The sequence below is a fragment of the Rhinoraja longicauda genome, chromosome 12, assembly GCF_053455715.1.
Source record: "Rhinoraja longicauda isolate Sanriku21f chromosome 12, sRhiLon1.1, whole genome shotgun sequence".
NCBI lineage: Eukaryota > Metazoa > Chordata > Chondrichthyes > Rajiformes > Arhynchobatidae > Rhinoraja > Rhinoraja longicauda.
The window spans coordinates 33,499,693-33,515,132 of record NC_135964.1 but is presented as its reverse complement, the minus strand read 5'-3'; the positions used below and the strand labels follow the sequence as shown (position 1 = coordinate 33,515,132).

General features: G+C 46.2%; 1 protein-coding gene across 3 annotated transcripts in view; it reads right to left on the bottom strand.

The window, feature by feature from the left end:
- shroom2a (shroom family member 2a) overlaps positions 1–15,440 on the bottom strand; it is a 139,525-nt gene that overhangs the window by 25,990 nt on the left and 98,095 nt on the right. For all 3 annotated transcript variants that reach the window (XM_078409447.1, XM_078409448.1, XM_078409449.1), the window contains one exon: positions 13,895–13,986. In XM_078409447.1, the coding sequence (XP_078265573.1) occupies positions 13,895–13,986 (92 nt within the window). The remainder of the gene's footprint in view (positions 1–13,894; positions 13,987–15,440) is intronic.

Below are 15,440 nucleotides of genomic sequence, written 5' to 3'. Positions count from 1 at the left end.
GTCCAGCAATATAACCGCAACACAATCTTGTGGTGTGCGTTTTCCACTGTGATGTCAGTCATCTCTCTAGACTTGGCCAAGGAGACAGTAATTTACGAAACGTTCCGGGTTACCGAGGATCTGGAAGAAAAAGCTCTGACTCTCTCAGTCTTGCACACACATCCACCCAGCCTTGGGACTTCCAGAGTGCGCCTCAGGTTTCACTGACAGCTTGGATGTAATGTCAAAGACCTGAATACAAGTCATTCAGAGACCAAAACCATGTTCTTATTGAGTGGCAGTCTAGCCTTGAGGGGTCAAATGGCCAACTCCTGCTCCTAAATTGGCTATTTAGTTAACGTCACACACATTTACAGATACTGTGACGATCCAGCTCACACACTGCAGCTCTTTGGACTGTAATGATGGAGTGTTGCAGCAAGATGGCCCTGGCCTACTTTAAAGGCATGAAAAAGCACTTAGCAAAACATTGGCAGAAATTTCTAACACTTCACAAACACAAGAAAAGGACCGCATCAAGGTAGCAAAAAGTACCAAAGAACAAATGTCATTGAACAAGACCCGACCCCAAACCCAGAGGTACACAGAGCACAGTCACTGAGGGAGGTTTGAAAGGAGCACTTTTAAAATCAATGGCAAGGCAGTGGGATTTAAAAGGGGAGTGGCAGACCTTGGGGTTGCGTCTGTGGATAGTATGGGGCATGGTTGCCAATGGATGGGCACAACCATGAAGGGCAGCACTACTTAAGCGAGGTATTAATGACAAGAGGTTCAGGACACCTGACTGGAATTTTTACTTCCCAACGAATTACATGTTAGTACTGCTTCCCATCCAATGGGATGTTAAAAGCAGTTTAGTTTAGAGATGCAGCATGGAAACAGGCCCTTGGTCCACGCCAACCATTTCACTAGTTCTACATTATGCCAGTTTCAAATCCACTCCCTACATACTCAGGGCAATTTACAGAGGCCAATTATCCTACAAACTCATACATCTTTGGGATTCCTTCCAGGAGCAAGGAATTACCAGAAGCATTACCTGATCACTGCCCACCTCCTTCACACCTGGGATCCGCCATAACCCAGACAACAATACAGCAAGACCTGGCCTCATCACTCTTTGCACTTTACATCTCACAGCTGGAGCTGGGACTGGGGTGCAAGATGCCCCTCCTGCTCCACCTCAGACCCGGCTGAGAATTGGAGCATGGCTGAAGAGATAATCCCACTCCTCGGGACTAGCTGTGCACTCAGAAAGACCAGCCACTTAAACAACACTCTGGGACTGAGAGATTCGAAACACAATAAAAAGCAACTTTAAAATAGCCACGTGGAATAGAAAAGCATGCAGAAAAACCACAATCACAGGGAACTTACCCTCTTCTGTTGGGCAAATTACACCCTCAGCTGGAAGTTTCCCCAACTCTGAAGTGTTAAGTCAGAGAAGTCTCTTGACAACACACTTAACCTCAACCCCTCGCTTCAGAGCAGCGAGCTCACACTGCATGTTTTCTACAGCGGGCTGTAATTGCTAGAATGATTCATTCAAGTGACAATCCCACAGCTATTCCACCCACAAACCTCCCTCTCCCTCCCTCTGTCTCATTCCCTCCCTCCCTCACTCGCTGACTGCCCCACCTATCGCACAAAGCTGATTGGCTGACGGTCCACATCAGAGCACTGACTGCTCTGACCTCATCCTGTCAAAAGGCTGAGATAATCCGAGACTTCAGTTTGGCTGTGAAAAGACTTTCCCTTCAAAAAGTTCCACATATGCTTTGAAAAGGATGAAAGAAAATGTGCACATTAAAGCCAAAAGCTTTTAGCAGTCCTGAGTTTGTGGCTTCCATTCTCAAAACTGCTCATTCCACATACACCCTTATAAATTAAACTGGCAGACAATATTTGTAAATGAACCAGCTGAGATGATAAAAAAACTGGCTTAGTGACAGAAGGCAATGGTAGAAGGGTGCTTCTGTGACTGGACGCTGGTGTCCAGTGGGGTGCCGCAGGGATCGGTGTTGGGTCCCTTACTGTTTGTAATTTACATAAATGATCTGGATGTCAACGTACAGGGCATGATCAGCAAGTTTGCAGATGACACAAAGGTAGGGTGGTGAATAGCGAGGAAGGGATCTGCAAGCTGCAGGAAGATATAGATGAGATGGTCAGATGGGCGGAGCAGTGGCAGATGGAATTTAATCCTGAAAAGTGCGAGGTGATGCACTTTGGCAGAAATAACTTGGAGAGGGAGTACACCATGAATGGAAGGACCCTAGGGAAGACAGGGGTACAGAGGGACCTTGGAGTACAGGTACACAAGTCCTTGAAGGCAGCAGGACAGGTGGACAGGGTGGTTAAAAAGGCATATGGGTTACTGGCCTTCATTAGCCGGGGCATCGAATATAAAAGGAGGGGGGTAATGATGGAATTGTACAGAACACTGGTGAGGCCACAGCTGGAGTAATGTGTACAGTTCTGGTCACCACATTATAGAAAGGATGTGATAGCTTTGGAGAGGGTGCAGAGGAGATTCACCAGGATGCTGCCAGGGATGAAGGGCCTCGGCTATGAGGAGAGACTGGGCAGTCTGGGGTTGTTTTCCCTGGAGCAGAGAAGGCTGAGAGGGGACATGATCGAGGTGTACAAGATCATGAGGGGCATAGATAAGGTAGATGGCGGGGAACTTCTTCCACTGGTGGAAGGTTCAACAACGAGGGGACATAGATACAGGGTAAGGGGAGGGAGGTTTCGGGGGGATGTGAGAAATAACTTTTTCACCCAGAGGGTGGTTGGAGTCTGGAACTCACTGCCTGGGGTGGTGGTGGAGGCGGGAACACTCACAACGTTTAAGAGGCATTTGGATGGGCACTTGAAATGCTACAACATTCAGGGCTACGGTCCAAATGCGGGAAAATGGGATTAAAATTAGACTGTGTTTGGTAACGGGCGGCGCGGACACGATGGGCCAAAGGGCCTCTTTCTGTGCTGTAGGACTCTATGACGTAGAGTTCTCTCAATAGACAATAGGTGCAGGAGGAGGCCATTCGGCCCTTCGAGCCAGCACCGCCATTCAATGTGATCATGGCTGATCATTCTCAATCAGTACCCCATTCCTGCCTTCTCCCCATACCCCCTGACTCCGCTATCCTTAAGAGCTCTATCTAGCTCTCTCTTGAATGCATTCAGAGAATTGGCCTCCACTGCCTTCTGAGGCAGAGAATTCCACAGATTCACAACTCTGACTGAAAAAGTTTTTCCTCATCTCAGTTCTAAATGGCCTACCCCTTATTCTTAAACTGTGGCCCCTTGTTCTGGACTCCCCCAACATTGGGAACATGTTTCCTGCCTCTAACGTGTCCAACCCCGTAATAATCTTATACGTTTCGATAAGATCTCCTCTCGTCCTTCTAAATTCCAGTGTATACAAGCCTAGTCGCTCCAGTCTTTCAACATATGATAGTCCCGCCATTCCGGGAATTAACCTAGTTCACACTACCACCCAGCTTTGTATCATCTGCAAATCTGCTAATGGTACTTTTAATCCCTTCATCCAAGTCATTAATGTATATTGTAAATAGCTGCGGTCCCAGCACCGAGCCTTGCGGTACCCCACTAGTTACTGCCTGCCATTCTGAAAGGGACCCATTATTCCCACTCTTTGCTTTCTGTCTGTCAACCAATTTTCTATCCATGTCAGTACCCTACCTCTCAAGGGCAGGGATAGTTAAAGGGAGATGTTGGGTTTTGATTAGAGCAATCAATTAACACACCATTAAAGTGAGTGAAAATTATGGCATTAATTGCATTATCTTTCATCTCAATACACCTTGATTCCATCTAATCCCCACGTGACCTGTTCCTTCCAACCCACAAATGATACGATAGAACTTTATTTATCCCAGGAGGGAAATTGGTCTGACACAACAAGATACATGAAACATGAAATTAAAGTAATGAGTGGAAAGTCCAGGATTGGAGATGTGCAAAGATTGGGGAGTGGGGTTGGGGTGGGGGGAGTCAGTCTACCCCACCACAGAAAGTGGAAGGAGTTGTAGAATGTGACAACCACAGGGAAAAAGCATCTCCTGTGGCGTTCGGTGCAGCATCATGCAACTGATACACCTCACAAGCTCTTCAACTCTTCACTCACTTGCAGTTTCTAGGCCCCCATTGTCTTAACCATGGACACCCAGTTTCTTTACAACTCTGTCCATCAGCAGGAAGAAGGTCTCCTGTTCATCCTTGAAAAGAGACTCAATCAGTTTCCCACAACTAATAATCTGCTCCACATGGCAGAACTTGTCCTCACCTGCCAACAACTTCTCTTGATTCATCTCACTTTCTTCAAGTTAAAGGTGTAACCATGGGCACTCGCACGAGATCCAGCTATGCCTGCCTTTTACTGGTTATGTCGAAGAATCCTTGTTCCAAATGTACCTGAGCAACATCCCCCAACTCTTTCTCCAATACATCGGCAACTGCATCAGGGCTGCCTCTTGCATCCATACTGAACTCAAGGTAGACATAAAAAGCTAGTGTAACTCAGCTGGGCAGGCAGCATCTCTGGAGAGAAGGAATGGGTGATGTTTCTGGTCGAGACCCTTCTTCATACTGAACTCGTTGATTTCATTAACTTTACCACAAACTTCCACCCTTCCCTCAAATTCACTTGGACCTTCTCCGACACCTCTCTCTCCTTTCTTGTTCACTCTGTCTCCATCACAGAGGAGGGACTATAAAGTGATGTTTACTACAAACCCACCACCACCCATAGTTATGTGGACGACACCTTCTCCCACTCTATCTCTTGCAAAGATGCTATCCCTACTCTCAATTTCTCTGCCTCTGCTCCCAAGATGACGTTTACCTTTTAGACATCCGAGATGTCCTCTTTCTTTAGCAAACATGGTTTCCCCCCCTGCTGTCATAGAAGGACCCCTCACCCATATCTCCTCTGTGTTCCGTACTTCCGCTTTCACACCTTCTCAGCCCAGACGGAACAAGGATAGTGTTCCCCTGGTCCTTACCTTTCACCCACCAGTTTCTCCTTCCAACACATAATTTTCCAACATTTCCACGACATTCAACGTGATCTTGCCAGAAGTCACATCTTCCCATCCCAGCTGTTCACGTGATCCTCCTCTAACCTATCTACTACATTTGATTTTCCTGATGTGGCCTATTTTACATTGGCAAGACCAAGCGTAGACAATGTGACTGTTTCGCCAAACACTCGCGATTGGTCCACCATGGCCTACTGGATCTCCTGGTTGTTAACTGTTATAACTCCTCAACCCATTCCCATACTGAAGAAGGGTCTCGACCTGAAACGTCACCCATTCCTTCTCTCCAGAGATGCTGCCTGACCCACTGAGTTACTCCAGCATTTTGTCTACCCATACTGACCTTTCTGTCCTCGGACTCCAACATTGCCAGAGTGAGGCCACACACAAACTGGAGGAATAGCACCTCATATTCCACTTGGGTAGCTTGCAACCTAATGGTATGAACATTGAATTCTCCAATTTTAGTTAACTAATCTACAAACAACCCTTCCTTCCATTCCCACTGCTCTACCCTGTGCCCCACCTGGACATACACATTTCTCTACTCCCTGAGTGGTGGGTATAGGGAAGGTAGTAATGGAAGCAGATACCATAGTGGCTGTTATGAGGCTACCAGACAAGCACATGGTTACGCAGGTAATGGGGGGATATGGATCACATGCGGGCAGAGCAGATTAGTTTAACTTTGAGCCATGTTAGGCTTAGACATTAGACAGCCTGTTCCTGTGCTGTACTGTTCTATGTTCCATCAGTAATGGGTAGAAAATATACACCAGGGGAGTGCATGGAATCACAATCGAAAGAGTACAGTGATCAGACTGAAGGTACGTCCAGAGATAGGGAGAGGCCAAACCTGAGAGTGGAATACAATGGGAATATTCTAAACTGCATCAATAAAGGTGATAAAGAAAAACAATTACCATTGGTCGACTCAAACATCTTGGTATTCTCTCATTACTTAACAGCGCAATAAACTGGCTTAACAGCCCCAAATTAACGAGAAGCAACCGTCCGCACTGGATGATAGGTCGGGAACCAGCAAATAGAGAATTACGGTAATTGGTACATTAATTAAAAGTATGAATGTTTTTGTTGTCCTGAAGTAGCTGATTCAAGGGCAATTTTCAAACTGGAATGGGACACATGGAAGTGCATAGAAAGGAAAAAGCTAGAGGGGCTGTGTAAGGAAAAGGCTTTCATTTATTTAGTGGCTTTCACATTCCTTAAAGAAAATGAGGTTGTTATGATATTCAGGCACTGAATTATCACAACAGCCAGTGCTTTTTTTTAGGCCAAAAATGTGCCGGTATGCATATTTATCTTTGCTTTTGGTATAAATGGTGGCTCATTGTCATTTAAGCTATTTAAGAGCATGATTACCTAATTTAAAAAATACTTCTTTTTTTTTAAAATTTAGCCATTATTTGGGAATATTACAGATGTTAAAAACAAAATGTTACACTTCTAAAGTTGCCAGTACTCCGCACTATCGCTGCACTGACAAAGGCCATTTTGTACATAGATTCTACGAAGGTGATCATAGCTGGATGAGTAGGAAGTGAATGCGGGTGGGGTGGGCGTGAGTAGAGGAACAGAGTGTGCTCCTTTCCTATTTCTCTCAGGCATGGATGGGCTCTTGTGCTGGGAGATTCTGGGAATATTTAGGCTGAGTTTTGTTCTGCTACCTGTGGCTTTCCAAAATGATGCTTCGAAAATGGATTCCAAATTTTATGAAGTTAGACGGAAAAAAAGTGAAAGCAACGTGGGCCAAATAGAAGATGTAAAATATTGCAGTTGATTGACGGCTATCAGTTACTCATTTACCACAGCTCTGGGGGCAAGGAAAGAGCATTCACATCGCGACCCTGTTCCCACCAATCTTTCCACCACTATGCACAAGAAGCACAGGATGCCATTGTTTGCATGATGCTGAGAAGTGGGCCGAAAGGCTCTGGCTGAACAATTTCTCATCTTGTGACGTGGACTCGATAAGAAGAAGACCACAGCTCTTTGATTATTTCCTAGGTTATCCGATGTTGTGATAACCAACACACCACACCCACTCCAAGAGCTTCTCAGTGCCGTGCAAACATGAATGTTGGTCCCGAATTTTAACCCAAGACTCAGAGAATGATTGGAATTGAGAGCTTTATCACCTGAGAGAGCTTGGGCTGTGGAGATGGAGGTTCCTCAAATCAGGCAGAGCTGACCAGCTGCACAGGCAAGCTAATTTGGTTCACTTTAGTTTAGTTTAAAGATGCAAAGCAGAAACAGGCTTTTCGGCCCACCGAGTCCGCACCAACCAGCAATCCCCGCTCATGAACGCTATCCTACACACACTAGGGACAATTTACATTTATACCAAGCCAACCAAGCCAATTAACCTACAGGCCCGTATGTCTTTGGAGTGTGGGAGGAAACCGAAGATCTCGGAGAAAACCCACGCGGTCGAACCCAGGTCTCTGGCGCTGTAAACACTGTAAGGCAGCAACTCTACCGCTTCGCCATCATGCTGCCCAAACACTTGCCTGAATCTTTAAGCCTGTTTACCCGAAACACTGTTCCCTTGTGTTATATCACTGCATTTAACCTAAAGGATTCTCTCAGTCACTGTCATATGCTTAAGGCTGAGAGATGCCCCCAGGAAAACTGCAGATTTTGGTTCTTGTTTGAGAGTCTCGCAGCACAGAATCAGACCATTCGGCCCACCACGTCAATGCTGACCATTAAGTATCCAACTATAATAATCCCATCTACTAGCATTTGGGGTATGCTTAGGCAACACAAATGCTCACCTAGATATTTACAGGTCATTCCTGGGCTTCTATTCCTGTGAACTGTATACAACCCAAACAGTTGATGTCAGAAATGTGGCGGCAAACCAAGTTCCAACTCAGCAGCTCCACAGCAGCCAGCAAATCCATCCCACTAGTCTCCCAAACACTAGCTTGTATGTATGGGCTGACCACACGTTCGGCATTTGTAAACTGGGGAGGACTTGTAATTAATGTTGTGGGAGTACCTGCCTCCACCATCCCCTCAGGCAGTATGATACACATTCCTACCTCTTACCTGAAACCTAAGCCATCTACTAAGGCCCAAGGGAATGTTGTGTATTTTGCTTCACAGAAACATGGCTCATCCCCAGCTCTCCCGACTCAGCCCTCCAGCCTGAAAGGTCTCAATGCATGGACTGTACGGTGTCATCATGAAAAGGGCTGGGTCGTGCGGTGACATCTGCCACATGATAAACTCTTTGCGGTGCTCAAACGTAACAGTCCTGCTGCCCACACCTGGAACATCTAGCAGTGAAGCGCTATCCCCTCTACCACTCATGGGAATTCACCTCCATCATCATGACCTGCGGTCTACATCCTTCCTCCAGTCAGCTAGCTCCCCTTGGATTCCTAGCGATCTAACCTTCCAGAGCAGACTACCACGCGGAACATTGCCGAAGTCCATATAAACAATGTCTACGGCTCTGCCCCCATCAACCTTTTTGCTTACATCTTCAGAAAAACTCAATCAGATTCATGAGACACAATCTGCAGTACAGTGGTGCAGCCAGTTCAATCCTGACTACGGGTGCTGTCTGCACAAGGCTTGTGCATTCTCCCTTTGACTGCGTGGGATTTCTCCGGGCGCTCTAGTTTCCTCGTACATTCCAAAGCAGGTTAATTTGCTTCTGTAAATTGTCCCCAGTGTGTAGGAGAGAACTAATGTACAGTAAGCAGAAGGGTCAGTTTCTACGCTGTATCTCTAAACTAAAGTAAAGTAAACTAAACCAAACTAAATTATCCCTAATCAGCCTTTGTCTATCTAAATGCAGGTTTATCGTATCCCACAGAACACTCTCTAGTAATTTTCTCACCACAGGTTTTAGACTCACTGGCCTATAGTTCCCTGGCTTTTCCTTGTAGCCCTTCTTAAATAGAGGCACAATATTTGCCACCCTCAAATCTTCTGACACCCCACCCCTCTTTAATGACGTCTCAGAAATCTCAGCCAGGGCACCTGCAATTTCTTCTCTATCTTCCCACAGTGTCCTCGGATATATCTGATTAGGTCCCGGAGATTTGCCGACCTTCATGTGTTAGGGCGTTCAGCACCTCCTCGACTGTCATTCTGACTGCCCCCAAGGCTCCCCCAAGTTCCCTGGACGTCATGTCTTTTTCCACGTAAAAACAGATGAGAAATACTCGTTGAGGACCTTGCCCATCTCCTGTGGCTCCACACAAAGAGATGACCACTTTGATTCCTGAGGAGCCCTATTCTCTCATCCCACCACAGTGGGATGCTGTGCCTGCAGAAGATGACCACAAAACACTGACTACAACCCAGACTCATTGGGTTCCTCCTCCACAAGCTCTGACCATCGAGAAAGGTTTCATGGGCGGGTCCTAAATCTGAACGCCTATTCCCAATTTAACATGAGACCGATGCCTGATTTCTCAGCACCCCAGTAAGTACGTCGCTTCCCCCAACCCTCCCACCATTCTAAGCTTGTCTGAGACACTTAGACAGTTGCATGGATAGGAAAGGTTTAGAGGGATGTGGGCAAAAGGGGCATCTTGATCAGCAGGGACAATTGGGACCAAATAGCCTACTTCTATCCTGAATGACTCTAAGCCAGGAGTGTTCGGCTCCCCCAGGGATTACAACTATACCTGCAGGAGATAGACACCCAATATTCCAGGCCAGTGTACTGCCCACCTACTGATCTGTTATACAGATGCTTCAGAAAAACTCTGCACAGAGGTTGGTCATGTGGCCAAAGCTAGCAAGACCCTGCTGCTTCTCATTAGCCCGCAACTCCCAAGGTAGAAAATAGTGAGACTGTAAGGGAGTGAACTGCCCTTGGTTGTCCTGAATTACTCAATGCCAATTCCCATGGTCTTCACAACACATCGCGGACCAGAGGACCATCCTAGCATCGGAAGTACTCAACCATGTGAGGTTGCCTCAGGGTAAAGCCTGACAACACTGAGGGATCCATATGCCCTTACACCATCCCACCCCACTTCTTCACGGTATATATGATTCCTGACTTCTCACTAAATTAAGTAACGATACTTTTGCTCACCAGTCAAATATAGTTCACCTTCATCGCTTCTCTCTTCTTTCCTGACAGTGTAATCTCATCACTACATCAGCAGGCTCTCTTCTCCCACCCCTGGAAGTTTCAGCAGTGGGAGACCAATTATTATCTCTCTGACGCAGGCAATAGTTTCAAACCAGTATCAAAACATAGGAGCTCTTAATCACCTGATAAAGCATGGAGATGCAGCAACATCTTGTGAGGCCACCAGTCATGTGCCTCGACAGCAATGTGGCCGTGCTTGAAAGCCAGCACGTGGAAACAGAGGGAAAGATAAATATCGGCCATCCGATAATCGTGGATTTCTACTGCAACAGGGCTGGATTTTTTCCACTGGGTTATAGCATCATGATAGGATGGCTTAGCCCATAAAGACACTGAGCTTTTGTTATTGCAGCTGCTACTCAGCATTGTGGTTTACACAGATTCCACGGCTACAAAGAATTGATTGTGCAACACCAGCAAGAAAATTGCTGTTGTAGGTGTATTCTTCTCAGTGGGCGTCCGTCCGCTGTTAATGGGCCTCTCTGATCCATTACTCTGGCTCCCAATCCACATTGTCTGGTAGCTTAGCTGCTCACAGTCACAAGGCTAGAATCAGCATGGGTTGGGTGAAAGATGTGCTCAGGTTCCCTCTCAGTCATGTCGGGCAAGGGCACAGAGTCAGTTTTCCTCCTTTTCCACAAGCACAACCCCAATTTTTTTTCATCCCACCTTTGGCAGCTGTGCCTTCCACCATCTGGATCCCAAACTCCGGAAATCCTGCCCTAAACCTCTTCCCCTCCATCTTTCCCATAAAACATCTCTCCTTGGCCATTGGTTATGTACCCAGCTGGCTCTTCCATTGGCATGGCAGTCAACTCGTTTTTTACGGTTTGGCAATGGTCACATGAGACTTGAGATGCTTAGCTTAGTTTAGTTTGGAGATACAGCGCAGAGACAGGCCCTTCGGCCTGAGCCAAAGTCTGCGCTGACAAGCGATCCCCGCACACTTACGCTATCCTACACACACTAGGGACAAATGACAATTATACCAAGTCAATTCGCCTACAAACCTGTACGTCTTTGGAGTGTGAGAGGAAACCGGAGCACCCGGAGGAAACCCACGCAGGTCACGGGGAGAACGTAGACTCCGTACAGACAGCACCGGAAGTCAGGATGGAACCCGAGACGCTGGCGTTGCAAGCCAGCAACTCTACCGCTGCACCACCATGCCACTTCACACGAATAAAGATGCCACTAATTTTTTGTCAGATGAGCAATATTAATTACTGATTAACTCAAGGAGAAAGAGCAAGTGAAAGTAGGAGAGCAAACAAAAAAGAGAGTAAACTTGCATTAAGGTTTTCCATGACCTTTGGCACTGCAAAGTGAATACTACTAATGAAGCATTATAGGATTGTGATACAGCAATATTGCAGGAAATGCCACAGCTAAATTGCATGCAGCAATTCCCACCAAACTTAATGCAATGATGACACAATAATCTGTTCTAATGATGCCAGTTAAGGGATAAAGATTAAAAAGGACACTTCTGATTCCTATAAATCACCCAATGGAATCATTTACATCTACCTAGGAGTGTGGTTGTGCCACGATACAATGCCTTGTCCAATAGGTAGCACCTTTAGCACAGGTCAGTCTCCGTACAGGAGGATCAGTCTAAGCACTAATGCTTAAGTCTCAGCATTGAGACCCAAACCCACAGCATTCTAACTAAACTTAAGACACAGTAGTCAACTGGTGGCTGTATTTAATGGAGACACAAGAGACTGCAGATGTTGGAAGAGATGTTCAAGAGAGAGCTAGATAGAGCTCTTAAGGATAGCGGAGTCAAGGGGTATAGGGAGAAGGCAGGAACGGGGTACTGATTGAGAATGATCAGCCATGATCACATTGAATGGCGGTGCTGGCTCGAAGGGCTGAATGGCCTCCTCCTGCACCTATTGTCTATTGTCTATTGAATCTTGAGCAAAACACAAAGTGCTGGAGTAACTTAGCTGAATTCTGCCAGCTCTATGTGTTTTGGCTGCATGTTAATAGTGTCTCATATTTCCATGCGACATTCAGCCCATTCATCTCGGCTAGTTCTCACAGCAACCCCAATCGTCCCATTCCGCCACTTGCTTTCATGCCCATCAACTCCTTCCTGATACTCCTAACCTGCCCCACCCCACTCACACCGGGGGGAAATGACAGCGTTCAATTAACCTACCAACCCGCATGTCTTTAGATGTGGCAGGAAACTGGAGCGCCCAGGGGAACCTTACATCATCACAGAGCGGGAGCGTGCAAACTCATCACAGACAGCACTCAAGCACGTACACAAAGTCAGGATTGAACCCAGGTCGCTAAGGCAGTGTGGCAGTAGCTCTATGCTCTGCTGCCCCTAATCAATCTGAAAGAGCCATCTGAATCACTGGATTGAAAATCGCCCATTCCCTTTGCCACAGTGATGGAGACTGGGACAGAAGTGCATGATGCAGGTCAGCCACCTGCCTTACACCACTTGTCCACTGACGCCTGATGCCCCTCCGTCACTTTCATGTAGCTGATCAGCACCAACGTCACCCAGTCAACATCCACAATGCCGGTCAATGGGTCAAGGTTGGGGGCTAGTCTAGTATCATTGTGGAGGGAGTCACACACACACACAAAAAAATCACATAATGAAACTGAACTAGGTTCCCATGGAACAGGAGTACACACAACCAAAACACACCAAGACAAATCACATGGAGACACCTTGGGGCCAAGAAAAACACTCTGTGTCAACAACTGACTGACAGCTGTAGTTCCCTTCAACAGCACCAACCACATTTAACCCGTTGCAAGCATTTCATTGCTAAGAAAAGCCTGAACAACCTAACAAATAATAAGGAGTGCAGCAGATCCAGAAGGCAGCTCAGCTTCATCAACTCAGTGTGAATAACAGACACTGGAACCCAGATCCCCCCAAAGAAAGAATAAATAGAAACACAGGCTAATTTGGGGCAGAAACCAGGAAAATCACCCTCCGTATTACGCTGTTGTCCTTGTTATTTCTGGATGGAAAGCAAAGCTCCCAGCTGTTGCACGACACATGGGAAGTTTCCACAATGCCTGAATATTCCTGGGGACAATGAAGTGAAGATTCTCAATGGGTATGCAGGGGCTGGAGATGCTCATTCACCTCCTCTGATCTGCTCAATGAGATTATACCTGACCTGACCCTCAACTCCGCTTTCACACTTTTGTCCTGCGTCCCTTCAAACCACAGCTAAAATAAGCTCAGAGCCCTGGAAATATCTGATTTCCAACATCCACGGCAATTTCCAGGGTGGATGTTCCATATTTCCACTACTCCTGGTGGAGAAATTCCTAACAAATAGGATTGTCCCTCATTTTCTTTTAAAGCGAGGGCCGACATTCCAGATAGATTGGTGGGGGTCATGACCCACAAACAGTTGCAACAAACTATGCAACTGCTTGACCGATGGCATGGATCAATTGTCATAAGGATGCTCCCACTGAAGGTGCCCAGCCAACATTCAGCTGGGATTCTAATTTCAACGATGATCATCACACACTGCTCTTCCCAGAAGTGAAAATTCATGTTTTTGCGTTCACTAAACAAAACCATAAACCAGCAACTTTGTCAAACCTTCTGGGGAACCACAGTGAAGAGTGTCTTGTTCTACATGGAAAACCATCACCCCCAGCACCTCAAGTCCACTTCATTACTCACCGTCTGGAAGCACTTGCACCAGCTTCGGTACCAAAATGAGCCATCTTCTTCTGGAAACTCTCTGGACCTCTCCTCACTTCAAAGGGAATATCCTGCAGAATGGTTAAAACAAGAACGATCTGTCGATAATCTATCACTTGGTGTCTGAATGGTAACACTGCTAATTTTGAAACCATCCCCTTGTAAAGTGTAAAGAAAATCATTAAAAAATTGCAAATGCTGGAAATCTGAAACAATGCCCAAAAATGCTGGAAACACTCAGCACGTTGAGTAGAATCTGTAGAAAGGAAACCGAAGTTAACATCTCAGGTTGAAGCGCCTTCATTGGAACTGTAGAACTTACCCAAGGGGTGAGTTTCGAGAAAGATGCAGCAACCGTCAACCACTAAGTCAACCACTAAGTTTCACATACCCATTTTATTCTCCTGCATTCCTTCCAACTACCCCCAGATCTACCACATTACTAATTCGACCACATTAGTTGCTAATTGATGTACCAACTCGCATGTCTTTGAGAAGTGGGGTAAACCGATGGACCCGTAGGAAACCACATGGTCACAGGGAGAACTTGCATACTCTACATAGATAGTATCTCAGGTCATTGAACCTAGGACATTGGAGCTACGAAGCAATGGCATTATTATCTAAGCCACTTCGCCATCAACATGTAGGTGACGTTAGGAAAAAGAGTCATGGTCAAAACTGTGCAACCACAGTTTCCTGCGCAAATCCCTCGGCTCCCATTTTCTGATCAAATTTGTTCTGCAAATCCCAACCTAATATTGTTTGATTTCCCAGAATATATCTCAACCAGATGATTGTGGACACGAGTTCTGCCTCATGTATCCTTCCTAATATGTCAGCAGGAGGTAGCTGGTTCCTCAAGGGTGGACTTGGCTCGAGCTGACTTATCTTTCTCCAACAAGACCAACATCTTCACTGTTCACCTGGAGGAGTGATCATGATGAAGATGTGACTGCCCTGGTCAAATGCAGGTTGAATAATGGACCCACTTGCCACAGTCTGGAAACCCGTGCCACCTTGTCAGAAAGATGCGCCACAGGCAGAGCGAAAAAACAAGAAAGTTGAGAAAGTACATGTCAGATCAGCGCAGTAACGCTAAAGTTACCAGACTATTTTCCTCTCTCACACAACCTAACTTTATCTTTGTGAAAACACCAATCAAGTTGCATCCAAGGACCACCACAGCAATCCTTACACTCTCCCCTCCCATTCTCCCTCATGAATCTTTCCAGTGGGAGTCACCAGAATTGTCCTTTTGTCCCTTCACTACTCCATCAATGAGACAGGCACATTTAAAGCAAATGTTGCAGCCTCACGATCTATTCGGGTCAGAGTCCGCAAATGTGCCCTGCTCATTCCGCTGCCCTCTTCTGAAGCAGGTGCTCTTTCCAAATTTGCTTACAACATAGGAGGCCATTTGACTCATTGGGTCCATACTAGGTCACAGACGAATTCCATTATCCTACTTATTTTCCCTATAACCTATTCTCCCCACATTCCCCATAATTTCTACCACCCAGCT